The 11,774-nt window shown below is 40.4% G+C and overlaps 2 protein-coding genes across 7 annotated transcripts; one reads left to right on the top strand and one right to left on the bottom strand.

Moving 5' to 3' along the window:
* Nucleotides 1-4,063, top strand: LOC110485713 (epithelial membrane protein 2). Of its 3 annotated transcripts, none has more exons than XM_021556852.2 (6): nucleotides 41-146; nucleotides 454-545; nucleotides 1,447-1,530; nucleotides 1,812-1,914; nucleotides 2,516-2,656; nucleotides 3,028-4,063. In XM_021556852.2, exons 3-6 carry the CDS (start codon nucleotides 1,456-1,458, stop codon nucleotides 3,183-3,185), a joined length of 477 nt encoding a protein of 158 aa, XP_021412527.1. In that variant the 5' UTR covers nucleotides 41-146; nucleotides 454-545; nucleotides 1,447-1,455; the 3' UTR covers nucleotides 3,186-4,063. The 3 variants fall into 3 exon arrangements, with proteins under 3 accessions (XP_021412526.1, XP_021412527.1, XP_036796247.1); XM_036940352.1 differs by having other exon boundaries at nucleotides 65-146; nucleotides 495-545; XM_021556851.2 differs by lacking the exon at nucleotides 454-545 and having other exon boundaries at nucleotides 1-146.
* Nucleotides 3,923-11,522, bottom strand: LOC110485711 (40-kDa huntingtin-associated protein). 4 transcript variants are annotated; one of them, XM_021556848.2, is made up of 12 exons: nucleotides 8,870-9,321; nucleotides 8,391-8,437; nucleotides 8,137-8,209; nucleotides 7,749-7,908; nucleotides 6,658-6,726; nucleotides 6,308-6,428; nucleotides 5,836-5,928; nucleotides 5,644-5,708; nucleotides 5,415-5,511; nucleotides 5,231-5,277; nucleotides 4,612-4,667; nucleotides 3,923-4,435 (listed from the first exon to the last, which is right to left on the bottom strand). In XM_021556848.2, exons 1-12 carry the CDS (start codon nucleotides 8,926-8,928, stop codon nucleotides 4,354-4,356), a joined length of 969 nt encoding a protein of 322 aa, XP_021412523.1. In that variant the 5' UTR covers nucleotides 8,929-9,321; the 3' UTR covers nucleotides 3,923-4,353. The 4 variants fall into 4 exon arrangements, 3 of the variants coding, with proteins under 3 accessions (XP_021412523.1, XP_021412524.1, XP_021412525.1); XM_021556849.2 differs by having other exon boundaries at nucleotides 5,415-5,496; nucleotides 8,870-9,319; XM_021556850.2 differs by lacking the exon at nucleotides 3,923-4,435 and having other exon boundaries at nucleotides 4,608-4,667; nucleotides 8,870-9,324.
* Between the last annotated feature and the right edge of the window lie 252 nt (nucleotides 11,523-11,774).

Here is an 11,774-nt window from a genome sequence, read left to right as displayed (position 1 = left end):
GTGGGGTTTGGGAAAGGGGAAAGGGAGGGAAGGGGCCGAAGAGAAAAAAGAGTGATGTGTAGTCTATGAATTCGATGCTGGGTGGGTCTAACGTTACAGCTTTTCAGAATTGCAAATAACTATCGTGCGTAAAAGCTCCTTCACAGGTAATGTTTATCAGCCTAATGCGGTTTACAATTTCTATTCAATGGGATTGGTGGAGGGTTGGTACTGTTTGGTACTAGTTTAGTTTTTTAAGGCTCTGTGGGCGAAAACAATAGTTTTGGGGAGGTATTTAAACGTTTTATAATGGAACTACATTCAGTTGATAAGGACGCTTTGGAAGGATTACATGGATTTCACTTTTGCGAGCGGCAAAAAAACGTCAACATAGGTTTACTTCTTGCATAGTATTATAGATCATATTTTAATAAAGATTTTGTATTCATTTATGTATGTACACATATGTTTCAGACTCACTTCTGTCGTCGTATTCTCGCGCTCTTTTCTCATAGCCTGTGTATGGGGCCCGTTGCAACTAACGGGGATAGCATCCATAACAAACGGTAATGTGCAGCCTAGTAGTCCAGTTAAAATACATGGCCACGTTGAATAGCCTATTATTTTTCTCGACTGAAACTTGCTATTGAGTCAAAAAAATCTATGCATATATTCAGGTTAATAATGATTAGTCTGCAGTTAAATGAATAGTCTAAAATTGTAGGCCTAATAACTTTATACACTTGAGTAACTTTTAAAACAATGTTGTTTTGATGGTAGACCTACAGAAACACCAATTATTACTTTACCCTCTAAGCTGTCTAATTGTAGTTGATAACAAATATACGAATCTATAAGCTCCTTTTATAGGCTAAACGTGAATGAGCAATCGAATTCAATGATTTGAGTCGTATTTGAAACGAGGCAAATTGACCATTTAGGTAGAGCGCTCTTCTATCCCAGACCTGGATCAAAAACAGACGTCAAATACTTTGTGTGCTTGATTTATCTGGGAGTTTGCACTTTTGGGTCTATTTTATAATTCCCATTGTAGACAAACCAATTCATGCACAATACAAGCATTTTAAAATATTTGACATGTATTTGACCCAGATCTGGTTATGCCTCGTATTTAGTAAGATAATTAAGGTGGTGTGGTATATGGCCAATATACCACGGCTAAGGGCTATTCTTAAGCACAATGCAATGCGGAAGGCCTGGCAACAGCCCTTAGCCTTGGTATATTGGCAATATACCACAAACACCCGAGGTGCCTTATTGCTGTTATGAACTCATTACCAACATAATTAGAGCAGTAAAAATACATGTTTTGTCATACCCGTGGTATAGGGGCTAATATAACACGGCTTTCAGACAATCAGCATTCAGGGTTCGAACCACCCAGTTTCTAATAAGCAGCATAGCCTACTCACTGTCTATCTTTCCACAACACTTATCTTTTCTCAGTTAGTCACAATGTTGGTCCTGGCTGGAATCGTTGTTCTTCACATTACCGCCATCATCCTGCTTCTGGTTGCAACCATTGATAACGTAAGTAAATAAATATCTCCTCTCCTTTTTCTTACTTTCACATGCTTCCAATGTCACCTCAGTGACCCCTTCTGTTCCATCTGTTCCCCTGCTCCATATGAACTTCAGAACGTCTTTATGGACACCATAATAAATACAGGGGCTAGAACAAAAATGTCCACCGTTGGGCCTAAGTATCCAACACTGAAAACACGGTTCCAACACTGTTATGAGATGATATAGCTGTTAGTAAGTTTTGTTTCAATGACTTTGCTACTCTTCTCCTGTGTTGTTTTCTGCAGGCCTGGTGGCTCACAGACTCAGTGGCCACAGATGTGTGGGGCCGGTGGGAACTGGCAGGCTCAGCTTGGCACTACACCAACCTCAAAGGAGACTATGCTGAAGGTATAGTACAGATGCCGTATCTTAATTTGATGACCCTGTTGTTGCAGGAATGTTCCTGCCCAGCAGGAAATACCAACGTGTAGTGTACTCGAGGTTTGAAAAGGCTTTGAAAGTTTGTAATTTCTACTTTAAAATGTCTGACTTGAATTTCCCAACGAAAAATGTATCAACCCCTACAAAAATGTCATTCACATTTCCTGTTGCTGCAGGATTATTTTCCTGCTGGTTGAAACTGGCTCACATTAAGATACAGCATCTGTGTGCTCACCTCTTGTTATGGCTACACACTATTAGCTTCTACCAAAACAAGATAAAGTGGACATGTGCGTATGCTTATACTCGCTCGGTAGGCAGGGGTCGAATTAAGCTTCCAAAGTGAAACTAGTGTTTGTTCATTTTACTATGGTGAGTTCCCAGAATGGTTTAATTTCTACCCCTGCTGGTACATGACATGGACAAAAAAAAAGATATATTTTGTAATTATTATGAATTAAAATTAATGACTGTCATTGTTCTGTATGACAAGAGTATAGTGTGTCAGGATCAGTATTGTGCATCTTCCCATCTCATGGAGCCCTGTTCTCTCTGTACCCCCCTATAGAATACCTCCAGGTAGTGCAGGCCGGAGCAGTGCTGGCTTGCATCTTCTCCATCCTGGGCTTGTTTGTGTTCGTGGCTCAACTCTTCACCTTGTCCAAGGGCCAGAGGTTCACCTTCTCTGGAGCCTTGATGCTCATCTCCTGTAAGTAGCTTGGGTCCCTGTATCTGCATCTTTATACTGTATAATCTATGTCATGACATTGATATAAACACAGTGTATATGTTCTGTTGTAGTCCAGCACTAGCAAACAGAACTAATAACTGATGCAAACTGATAACTAATCATCCAGTCTTTGAATGCACACCCTGTGGGTGGGTCCCCATGAACATGGTTGAAAAACACTATTGTTTATTGCTATAACTATAACTGTTATTTAAGTTCAGGTTGAAATGGTCTCATCAGCAGTTGTGTCTACAGCCCTATGAGTGACTTTGAGGTGATGTCTCCAGTCACAGCACATAACTGTTATTAACCTAACAGGTGTTTTTATATCTCCCCTCCTCTCCATCTAGGTCTGTGTGTAATGATTGCTGCGTCCATCTACACGGACATCTTCCACAAGCAGGACCAGGGCTGGTTCGGACACTCTTTCATCCTGGCCTGGATATCCTTCGTTCTCACCTTCATACTGGGCGTCATCTACGTGGTCCTGCGCAAGAAGAGCGAGTAGAGGAACAAGGGATGAAGGCGAGGAGAGGAGGATTGGAAGGATAGTTTTTATTACGTTTTTGCATTGTGTTGGAAAGGGATGGAGGGAGGGTAGGGGTCTTAATTCGTTTATTAACAGTCCCAGTATTCCGATTTTTCTTGTGAGGAGGAAGGTGGTACAGAAGGTGGGAGAGCGGACCCCAAAGAATTGTATGCACAATCAATTTCTATGCAGACTACTGCATGCCTGTTCAAATGGGAGATTTGTAATGTGTCATTGATATAGTACTGTATATTTCAAGGTATGCTACATACCTGTTGCAGTACTTGAACAATCAGCAAACAAGCTTAATTTCCAGTACATGTTTTAAAAGGAATTAGAATTTTTATTTTTTATATCTGAAGTATTTTATAACCAATTGTAATTGTTTTTTGATCTAAATACATTGTAACCGTTTGTTGTGTAATTGTCGTAACGTGTATTCTAAGTGCATTTTAATAGTGTGTGATTCTGAGTTTTGGTTGGCTGCTATTGGCTGCTATATCAAAGTACATTTTAATCATGTGTGTGATTCTGAGTTTTGGTTGGCTGCTATATCAAAGTACATTTTAATCACATGTGTGATTCTGAGTTTTGGTTGGCTGCTATATCAAAGTACATTTTAATCATGTGTGTGATTCTGAGTTTTGGTTGGCTGCTATATCAAAGTACATTTTAATTTGTACAAGTGAAAAAGGTCAACCAGAAACAGAGGTCAATGCGGTGTATGTAATATCACCATTTATTATAATGCAGTAGAGTTCTGTTTCTGTTACAATTCTGTTTTGTAATTACATTGGAATTTAAGCCATGTTTGTTCAGACTATACAATTTATTAACAAAATAAAAACGCTAGAAAAAAAGCATATTTTTCATTCATATTTCATCTATTCAACATATTTCCAATAAATAACAATTTGATGCAAGACTTCACCATGAGAGCAATCCTGCGACCACTAATAGGCATAACAGGGGATACAGTAAGATGTACAGTATGTCCAATGACATGCTTGGTCCGGTTCCCACGTTTTCTTTTTTTGAAAAGACAACCCCACATTATTCAAGAGGCCCTACAACAGACCAAGACAGAGACAGGAATGTTCCATTATGTGTCATTCCGAGGGGGTGTAGTGAGTTGATCTGGACTGTACTAAATCCCCTGTCCAGAGGGGGTGATCCGCTCTTGCACCACCAGGTGAAGGAGGTGGTTCTGCTCTGCTGAGAGAAGAGGCCTGAGGCATGAAGAAGAAGAATTTACTGTCCATTTTCCTTACAGTCTACGGAAATGTTCTTAATTTAGAGACAAGATATCAATGAGAAAATCATAAGGAAAAAAACTCAATTGAAATGGGTATTGCAGCTAAATAGCTACCACATGACTGAGATTGTATTTTTTATTTTTGCTTACCAGAGTTCAGGTTGAAGAGACTTGAGGGACTCTGTGTCTTTTTCCTGGCAGGCCATCTGCAACAACACAATGATAGACTGATATAGACTTAAGACTTTGAAAGCCCAGCATAACCACCAATACAGATCAGCATAAAGCTAGAATCCTGAAATCAAAACAATAACAAAGTGTCACCCTGCCTTTGTTTTTGTAAAATGCTGAGGGATGTGGGCCTGGAGAAACATAACCACTCTAATTCACATACAGAGCTATGGATGCAAGGGCTTGACCATCCATGATATCAACATTATAGTTTTAATCATGTTGTTAGGCTGTACAGTTTTTGTTTACATTTGCATTGTTTACAAACATTGGAGTAAAACAAGCTTATATTTTGGGTTCTGATGGGGTACGACAGTTGAACTAAGCTCATGAGGCGTTTACAAAGTTATGTTCTTCAAGAATACCATTAATCCATAAGATGTAGCAACGACGGTTTCTTGCTTTAAAGTTGACTCAGTGCTACAATTATGCTCATATTAATCCTCATGTGAGACACTTGACCTTCTCACCAGTACCTTAAGGGCCAATACATCGCTATTTTGTGTGATAGAGTCTAGTAAGGAAATATGCCACATACCACAACTGACTGCAGGAGCAGGAAGACATTCTCAGGTAGGAAGGTCACTACAACGAGAGGGTTGGAAATACAGGTTTAACAATATAGAATTCTGAACTTTGTTCTCCCATCCCAACCTTGCTAGTGTTGTGTGTATGAGTGTTTAAGGTCAGTCAGGTTAGAATAATGGCTGTAGTGTAGTTACCCTGACTATGAGGGTCAAACGACTCCCAGGCGTATCTCTCCAGGGTCTGGGCATGCTCTGGCAACAACTTCTGGGGAGGAGGCTGCAAAAGGCATTGCTTTCAGAGAGAATTTACGCAATTTAGCAGTGATACATCATCTGTAAGTGTTTGTAGGAAGGAATTGAATACAAGTGAAGTGAAATGTAATGGTATAAGAAAGCACAACAATCTTCGCGATGCTGTGCTTACCTCAAGCAGCATCAGCAAAAGTACTCTAGAAATCTCACACTTGGCCACAATGTCCAGAAATGCACCTAAGAAGACAATGAGCAGACGAAAAGCATACTGTTATCAGTTTCAGAATAGTTCATGAACTTCCTGCTTTAACACAAGAAGTGATGAGTTAGCCACAAGTGTTGGGCCAGTCCATTATGTCTTCACCAACGGGGGTGCTGGTGCCGGGCAGTTGCAGTCCCCTCTCCTGACACATCAGCTGCATCTCTGTCAGCACGGACAGCGAGCCGTCATAGTCACCTGACACACAGAGAACAGACAATGTCTATTACAGGATCATGATGTTGTTGTTAGGATTAGAAAAACACAAAAACACACACCAGAGTTGGGGTCAGGTCAATATCAATTCCAGTAAATTGAATTGCACTCCTCAGGAGAAAATCCATGTCCAAAGCAATTTATTGAAATTGACACGGTCTTGAACCCAACTCTGGTATACTCTAGTCCCCAACACATGGATACGCTTCAACTGACATCTGGACCACATGCAGGTAATCCCCATACCATAACCCAGTTTCCTGGCTCGGAGATCAATACGGAGTTGAAAACAAAGAATAACACAAATCTTCACCTATGGTCCAGACCCATCAACCCCCACCGATCCCACCACTGTACTCACGGGTGAGTATTTTGCAGGTGGCCATCTCTCCCATAGACAGTAGAGACTCAATGGGCTGCTGTGTCTGGAGTTCTGCTGCTCTCTGGTAGTGAACTATGGCCTCACCTGGTCTGTTCATCTCCTATAGATGAAGATGAGAAGAGAGAGGAAGAGGGAGAGAAAGGGCGAGAGGGAGGGGGAGAGAACAGCAGACAGAGAAACAGAGAAAAAAAGAGAGACAAATAGAGAGAGAGAGAGAGAGAGAGAGAGAGAGAGAGAATGATGATCATATGATCTTAATTCACTACACAGACTGACATAGAAGAGGAATGGTTGCCAATCTATCTTTTGTGATCAGTTTGGTCCATTACCTTGAGGGCATTGCCAAGTTCCAGAGAAAGACTGGCAGCCATGACAGGCTGGTTCATCTCAATGTACACCTGAAACACATTTGTAAAACACCGCATTATACTACTGTCTCCAGAGGAATCTAGGGGAAAGGCCAGGGAAAATGGGTTGTTAGTATGTATGGGAAATTCTCCAGATGCTTGGTCTCTTTGTAGCTGTTATTTCAGATGGATTCAACAATAAACTAAAGAGGATTAGATTATCATTTAAATGCCAATAAAAGATACTCTGATGGATCATTTTCCCTTTCACAGCTGTTGTTCGCCAAGCCTGGTTAAACTAGACTGAATGCTGCGCTCACTTGTCTCACTTCATGTCCGTCAGTTCCATCTGGTTTAATAGGGAAGCTTATAGTCATGAGCTCGCCTTGACTGGCAGCTCTTTGAAACGCCTCCGTCAAGAAACGTGGATGCAGTGAGCAGTGTTGCAGTTAAATCATCTCAAGCAAATTTGGTGAAACGTAAAGCAACTCAATACAATATTAAAATTACATCAATGATGTGTTTATTTATTTTTTATTTTATACATCTATGTCTCTTGTGATGCAGTTCACAGCAGCACTGACGGATGTGTTGACATGACAGAGTTTTGAATGCCCCCCTTTAGTTCCATGCTGGCTGAAGACCAAGATAGACAGTAACTAGCTAACACCAGGCACAGATGGAAGTATCTTTGCCATAGATGAAGAATAAACTTTGAATTATATTTGCTGACACCCTACAGTCAAATTTTGCACCAGTAAAGTAACTATCTAGCTACTGTATATAAACCATGCCCCCGGCAAACACGTGACGTCACACACGTGCTGTCCCCCTATCGCGTTAATAATCCCGCCTCCTGAAATAAAAGTGTTTGACATGGGGGAGGAGACCAGTAACTTTAGGATCAAACTTTACCAATGTAGAAGCAAACAGTCATGTTTCATACTTTGATGTGGTTTTATCATCAAATTGAATGAAAAACATGATTTTGACTGTTCGTGACCTTTAACTTATGACCTGTTTGTGTATCTCTATTCTATTATGTCAAACATTTGTAGTCTTTTTTTTTTTACCTTGATGGCGAAGCTGTAGCAGTTGAGTGCGGCCTGCAGGTGCTCGTCGAAGCCTGGGGCTTGTAGTGCTCTGTTCTCCTTCTCAGAGAGCAGGAAGAGCCGGGCAGCATCGGTCAGGGCCAGGGCCTCCCCAGGAGCATTGAAAAGAGTCTGCTCACACCTGTGGGTTCAGGTAGGATATAACAGGTATAGATGATATATCGTAATGTAAGATATCTAATTTACATTGTAATAGGTAGTAGGAAATAATGTTGGTTGTAGGATACTTACAATGGAGGAGAAAGGGCAATATTGATCCATCATTCTATGCTACCCATGTCTGTATGATATTAATAAGTGCAAACAATATGTTCTGAGTAGGCGGCAATAGTTAGAGATGGAGACTTACCTTGCCATTGCAAGGTCACAGAAAGCTGCATACTGAAGGCAGTCTTGCTGCTTCAGCTCTTTAGCCAACTGACCTGCAGCCAATCAGAAATACTGGGTGAGATGCAAGCCACATAATCAACAGAAGTTGTGCAAATGGTGTACTTAATAGTAGGGGTCATCATCTGAAAACATGAACATATGAATGAATTGTTGATATGTCAGAAACATGGTTATTAGTCATATTTTTTTTCCCAGGAAACATTAGCTACTCACCAAACTGCTCACTTGCTTCTGCTACATTGGGTTTCCGAAGAAAACGTCTAAGATGGGCAAAGTGAAATTACAACTAAGCCAGTAGGGACAACAGAATGTCAGACATGATTAGTTAGCTAGTTGCCTAGTAACCACTGCTCTAGTACCTGATTAGCTACAACGCTAGAAAACTAACGTTAGCTAAACAATCATTATCATTCAGGGATGAGGATTCATTTGAAACAGCTAACTAATGATCTATCTAGTGCCAGCTAGTTAATGAGTTTAGCCAAAACATGGTAAAAATGGCAAAATAAATAAATAAAACGCTTTTGATGCTTTCTTTGGACGCATGGAACTGACAGCAAGTTTAGCCGGCTACCGTTAGCTAGCTAGCTGTGAAATCCTGGCTCGCAACTCAAAAGATTAGACGATCATGCATTACACATCGACACTCGAATGGATACACAGAACAAAGACAAGAACGTAATAAATCGTACTTTTTCAATTTATTTGATACAGCACGATATCTCATCAGAAAGTCCCCCTCCGCTGCCATGATCAACAATAGATGAAAAACGTAAATAAACCAAACCCGGAAGTAGAGATGGGAGACGCGTTTCGATTGGTTCTTACTCAAAATAGCCTAATAGTCTCATTGGATACAATCTTATTATGGTGGGATTTTGGAGGACAAGGGTTCAGTTTGCAAAATCTCTCGTTAAAATTAATCTGACATATTGCAGATATCTGTTAATTAGACAAAATATCAACCAGAGATATTCCGTGATGATAACAACCAGAGACACAGCAATTTATTTTCAACAGAAGTCACGAAGCTGCAGGGTAAAATACATACGTGATTTTAGGTCTGTGTAAAAGAACAAGAGAGATTGCAAAGACAGGAAAATCGAAGCATAAAGATTCCCAAACACAGTGCAGATGCCAGTAGGTCAGAAATTCTCATAGACGCATTCAAATATTCCTTCCTCTTGCGGCGTTGCATTCTGCACCTGTAGGAGGAGAGTGGGAGAGAGGTCAGGACAGTAGCATCCTCATTAACTCGAACAGCTCTTTATCAACATTATTGGTAGCTATAGGTCTACTCATATCTATTTTGGGGAATAGAATATAGTAGAAAAATAGAATACAATTAAATATAATATATCTGGAATGACAAAACCAAGGCTTTGGTCATTTATATTTTATGGTTAGTGTATGTTCACACTGACCGATTCCTTTGACTTTCTCTTTACGTTTCCTTTCCTCTGGACAGATTCACGGTTTACTGCTGCTGCTGGTGCTCCTGGGGTCAAGACCTCATAGACAGATGCTGGCCGAGACTCTAGACTCTGAGAGAGAAGGGAGTTCCAGGTGAGACACATTCATTCTTGTAGATCACATAGGGCCTACAGTTAATGTGGAAGTTAATCAAAACAGGGGATCTTTGTTGATGATATTCTTTTGATGACCCACACACAGCTTTGACATGTGTCAAAGTCATTTTTTGTTGTGGTTCAACTCGTAAAATCAATGTGAAATAGTTACAGCAAGTCAATGGAGATAGAGAGACATGCTTACAGCGTAAACCGGAGCAGAGGCAGCTGCATTCACTGATGTGTTACCGTTCTCCTCCACCTCTTCATTCTCCCCTCTATTCCTTCCGCTTACTCCACTACCGGTACTTCCATTCTTCAATGTAAACTGACCCCGGAAATCACAAGTTAACACACACACGGACTGATACAATGACAACATACCAACCACAACAGAAGGGTACAAAAATATACAGTGTTTCAGAACCTCCACCACACCTTTCTCAAATCTCTTACCCATTGGCTTTTGAACACGTATATGGAGCCGATCACACTGAAGATGAGGAGGCCTGTGGTAAGAGCCCCCAACACGAAGAAAAGGCTGAAACCAGAGTAAGACTGCCGGTACCCCTCGTCTGAAAGAGAGACAGAGACAAATACAGAGATACAGAGATACAGAGACAATACACATAGTACCATTAGAGTTTGTCCAGTGTCAGTCAATGTCTGAACACTTTGGTTGGAAGTAGATTTAATGTCAAGTGAGAAAAAAAAGAGTTAGAGGGCTTTTTAATGTCATGATGCCAATCATGTGTGTTGTTGATGGTGGCGTACGTCTGACATTCAGCTGACATCTACAGTGTTTGTACCAAAAAAAGCTCCCTTTTAAAAAGTGATTGTGTTTTCACTCTCATGTCAACAATTCCTGTTACTCAACATGTGGACAACAGAAGTTTCACTAACTGACTAACTGTTATCTTTCTATCATCCCTTCATTTTCTTCTTCTTCTACCACACACTCACCTTTCACCAGAAGGGTCCAGAAGATCTCCACATTTTTATACTTGCAGTTATACTCTCCTGAGTATGAACTGTTATATGCTGTTATTTCCAAATTAAATGTTCTTGTTAATGTTTCAGGAGAAAAGAGAATATTCCATTCTTTTATCTTCTTTTGTTCTGGAGGCCCAGAGCAGACTAAGTTGCTGGAGCTCTGATTCATTGGGATGGTCACTTTGAGTTTGTAATGGACCGTTTCTCCTGCCAGAGCCACCCTGATTCTGTCCGGCATGGAGATGGCTGGGATGGCTTCTAAATTACACAGGGGGATGTAGAGTAAGGCTCAATCTGACATCGAAGAACCAAATAGGCAACTTACTTATGTATTGATTTGCAATACTTTGATATAGCCCACTAAAAATACATTGATAAACAATGTTGATGAGAAAAGACAATTCTGTAAATGACAACAGGGATTTCTATCATGACATTTCTAACTTCTTACATAAAAAAATGACTTTCAACCGTATCATGGTATTGGTATTTAAATGTTTTGTTAATTAAATACCCTTACCTTGAGCCTGATGATTTCCCAAACACATCAGGACACACAGAACTCCAACCATCCAGATGCACATTTTGAAGAGACACCAAAGGTTTAGTTTTTCCCCTCTGTTTCTATTTGTTTGTGGTCACTTGAGATAGGAATACCTGTATCAGTATTGGAAGGATTTCGTCGAATTTCCCAAACCGTGTATGAGTGTCGCTTCAAGCCTTTCCCCTGTTCAGATTGCCCAGAATGGCCTCAGAGAGGTCGCAATACTGGGGTTCCTGTTTTGCCCTGGCCACTTCCTCAAAGTATTAATTCATGTGAGCCTTGTAAAATCCCCAACCATCAGAGATAGAATGACCAAGATACTGTACTGCTCTAGGAGGCATAGGCTATAAAATAACAGATACATTTGTATTTTTTATTTTTTATAAACAGATTATGAATGAAAGCATGAACCATTTACAGCAGACAGGAAATGTCCAAAAAGTAAAGTTATTACAGTATGTACTCTTGTGTATGTTTTATTGTGATACCACA

Source organism: Oncorhynchus mykiss, chromosome 13, assembly GCF_013265735.2.
Source record: "Oncorhynchus mykiss isolate Arlee chromosome 13, USDA_OmykA_1.1, whole genome shotgun sequence".
Classification (NCBI taxonomy): domain Eukaryota; kingdom Metazoa; phylum Chordata; class Actinopteri; order Salmoniformes; family Salmonidae; genus Oncorhynchus; species Oncorhynchus mykiss.
This window is presented reverse-complemented; position numbering and strand designations above follow the sequence as displayed.

Coding starts and splice junctions, on each gene's coding strand:
- LOC110485713 (XM_021556851.2), top strand. CDS start 1,456: ATGTTGGTCCTGGCTGGAATCGTTGTTCTTCACATTACCGCCATCATC. Junction 1,915..2,515: donor CAAAGGAGACTATGCTGAAG/GTATAGTACAGA, acceptor ACCCCCCTATAG/AATACCTCCAGGTAGTGCAG. Junction 2,657..3,027: donor AGCCTTGATGCTCATCTCCT/GTAAGTAGCTTG, acceptor CTCTCCATCTAG/GTCTGTGTGTAATGATTGCT.
- LOC110485711 (XM_021556848.2), bottom strand. CDS start 8,928: ATGGCAGCGGAGGGGGACTTTCTGATGAGATATCGTGCTGTATCAAAT. Junction 4,668..5,230: donor TGCTCCTGCAGTCAGTTGTG/GTATGTGGCATA, acceptor GTGTTGTTGCAG/ATGGCCTGCCAGGAAAAAGA. Junction 4,436..4,611: donor TCTCTTCAACCTGAACTCTG/GTAAGCAAAAAT, acceptor TTCATGCCTCAG/GCCTCTTCTCTCAGCAGAGC.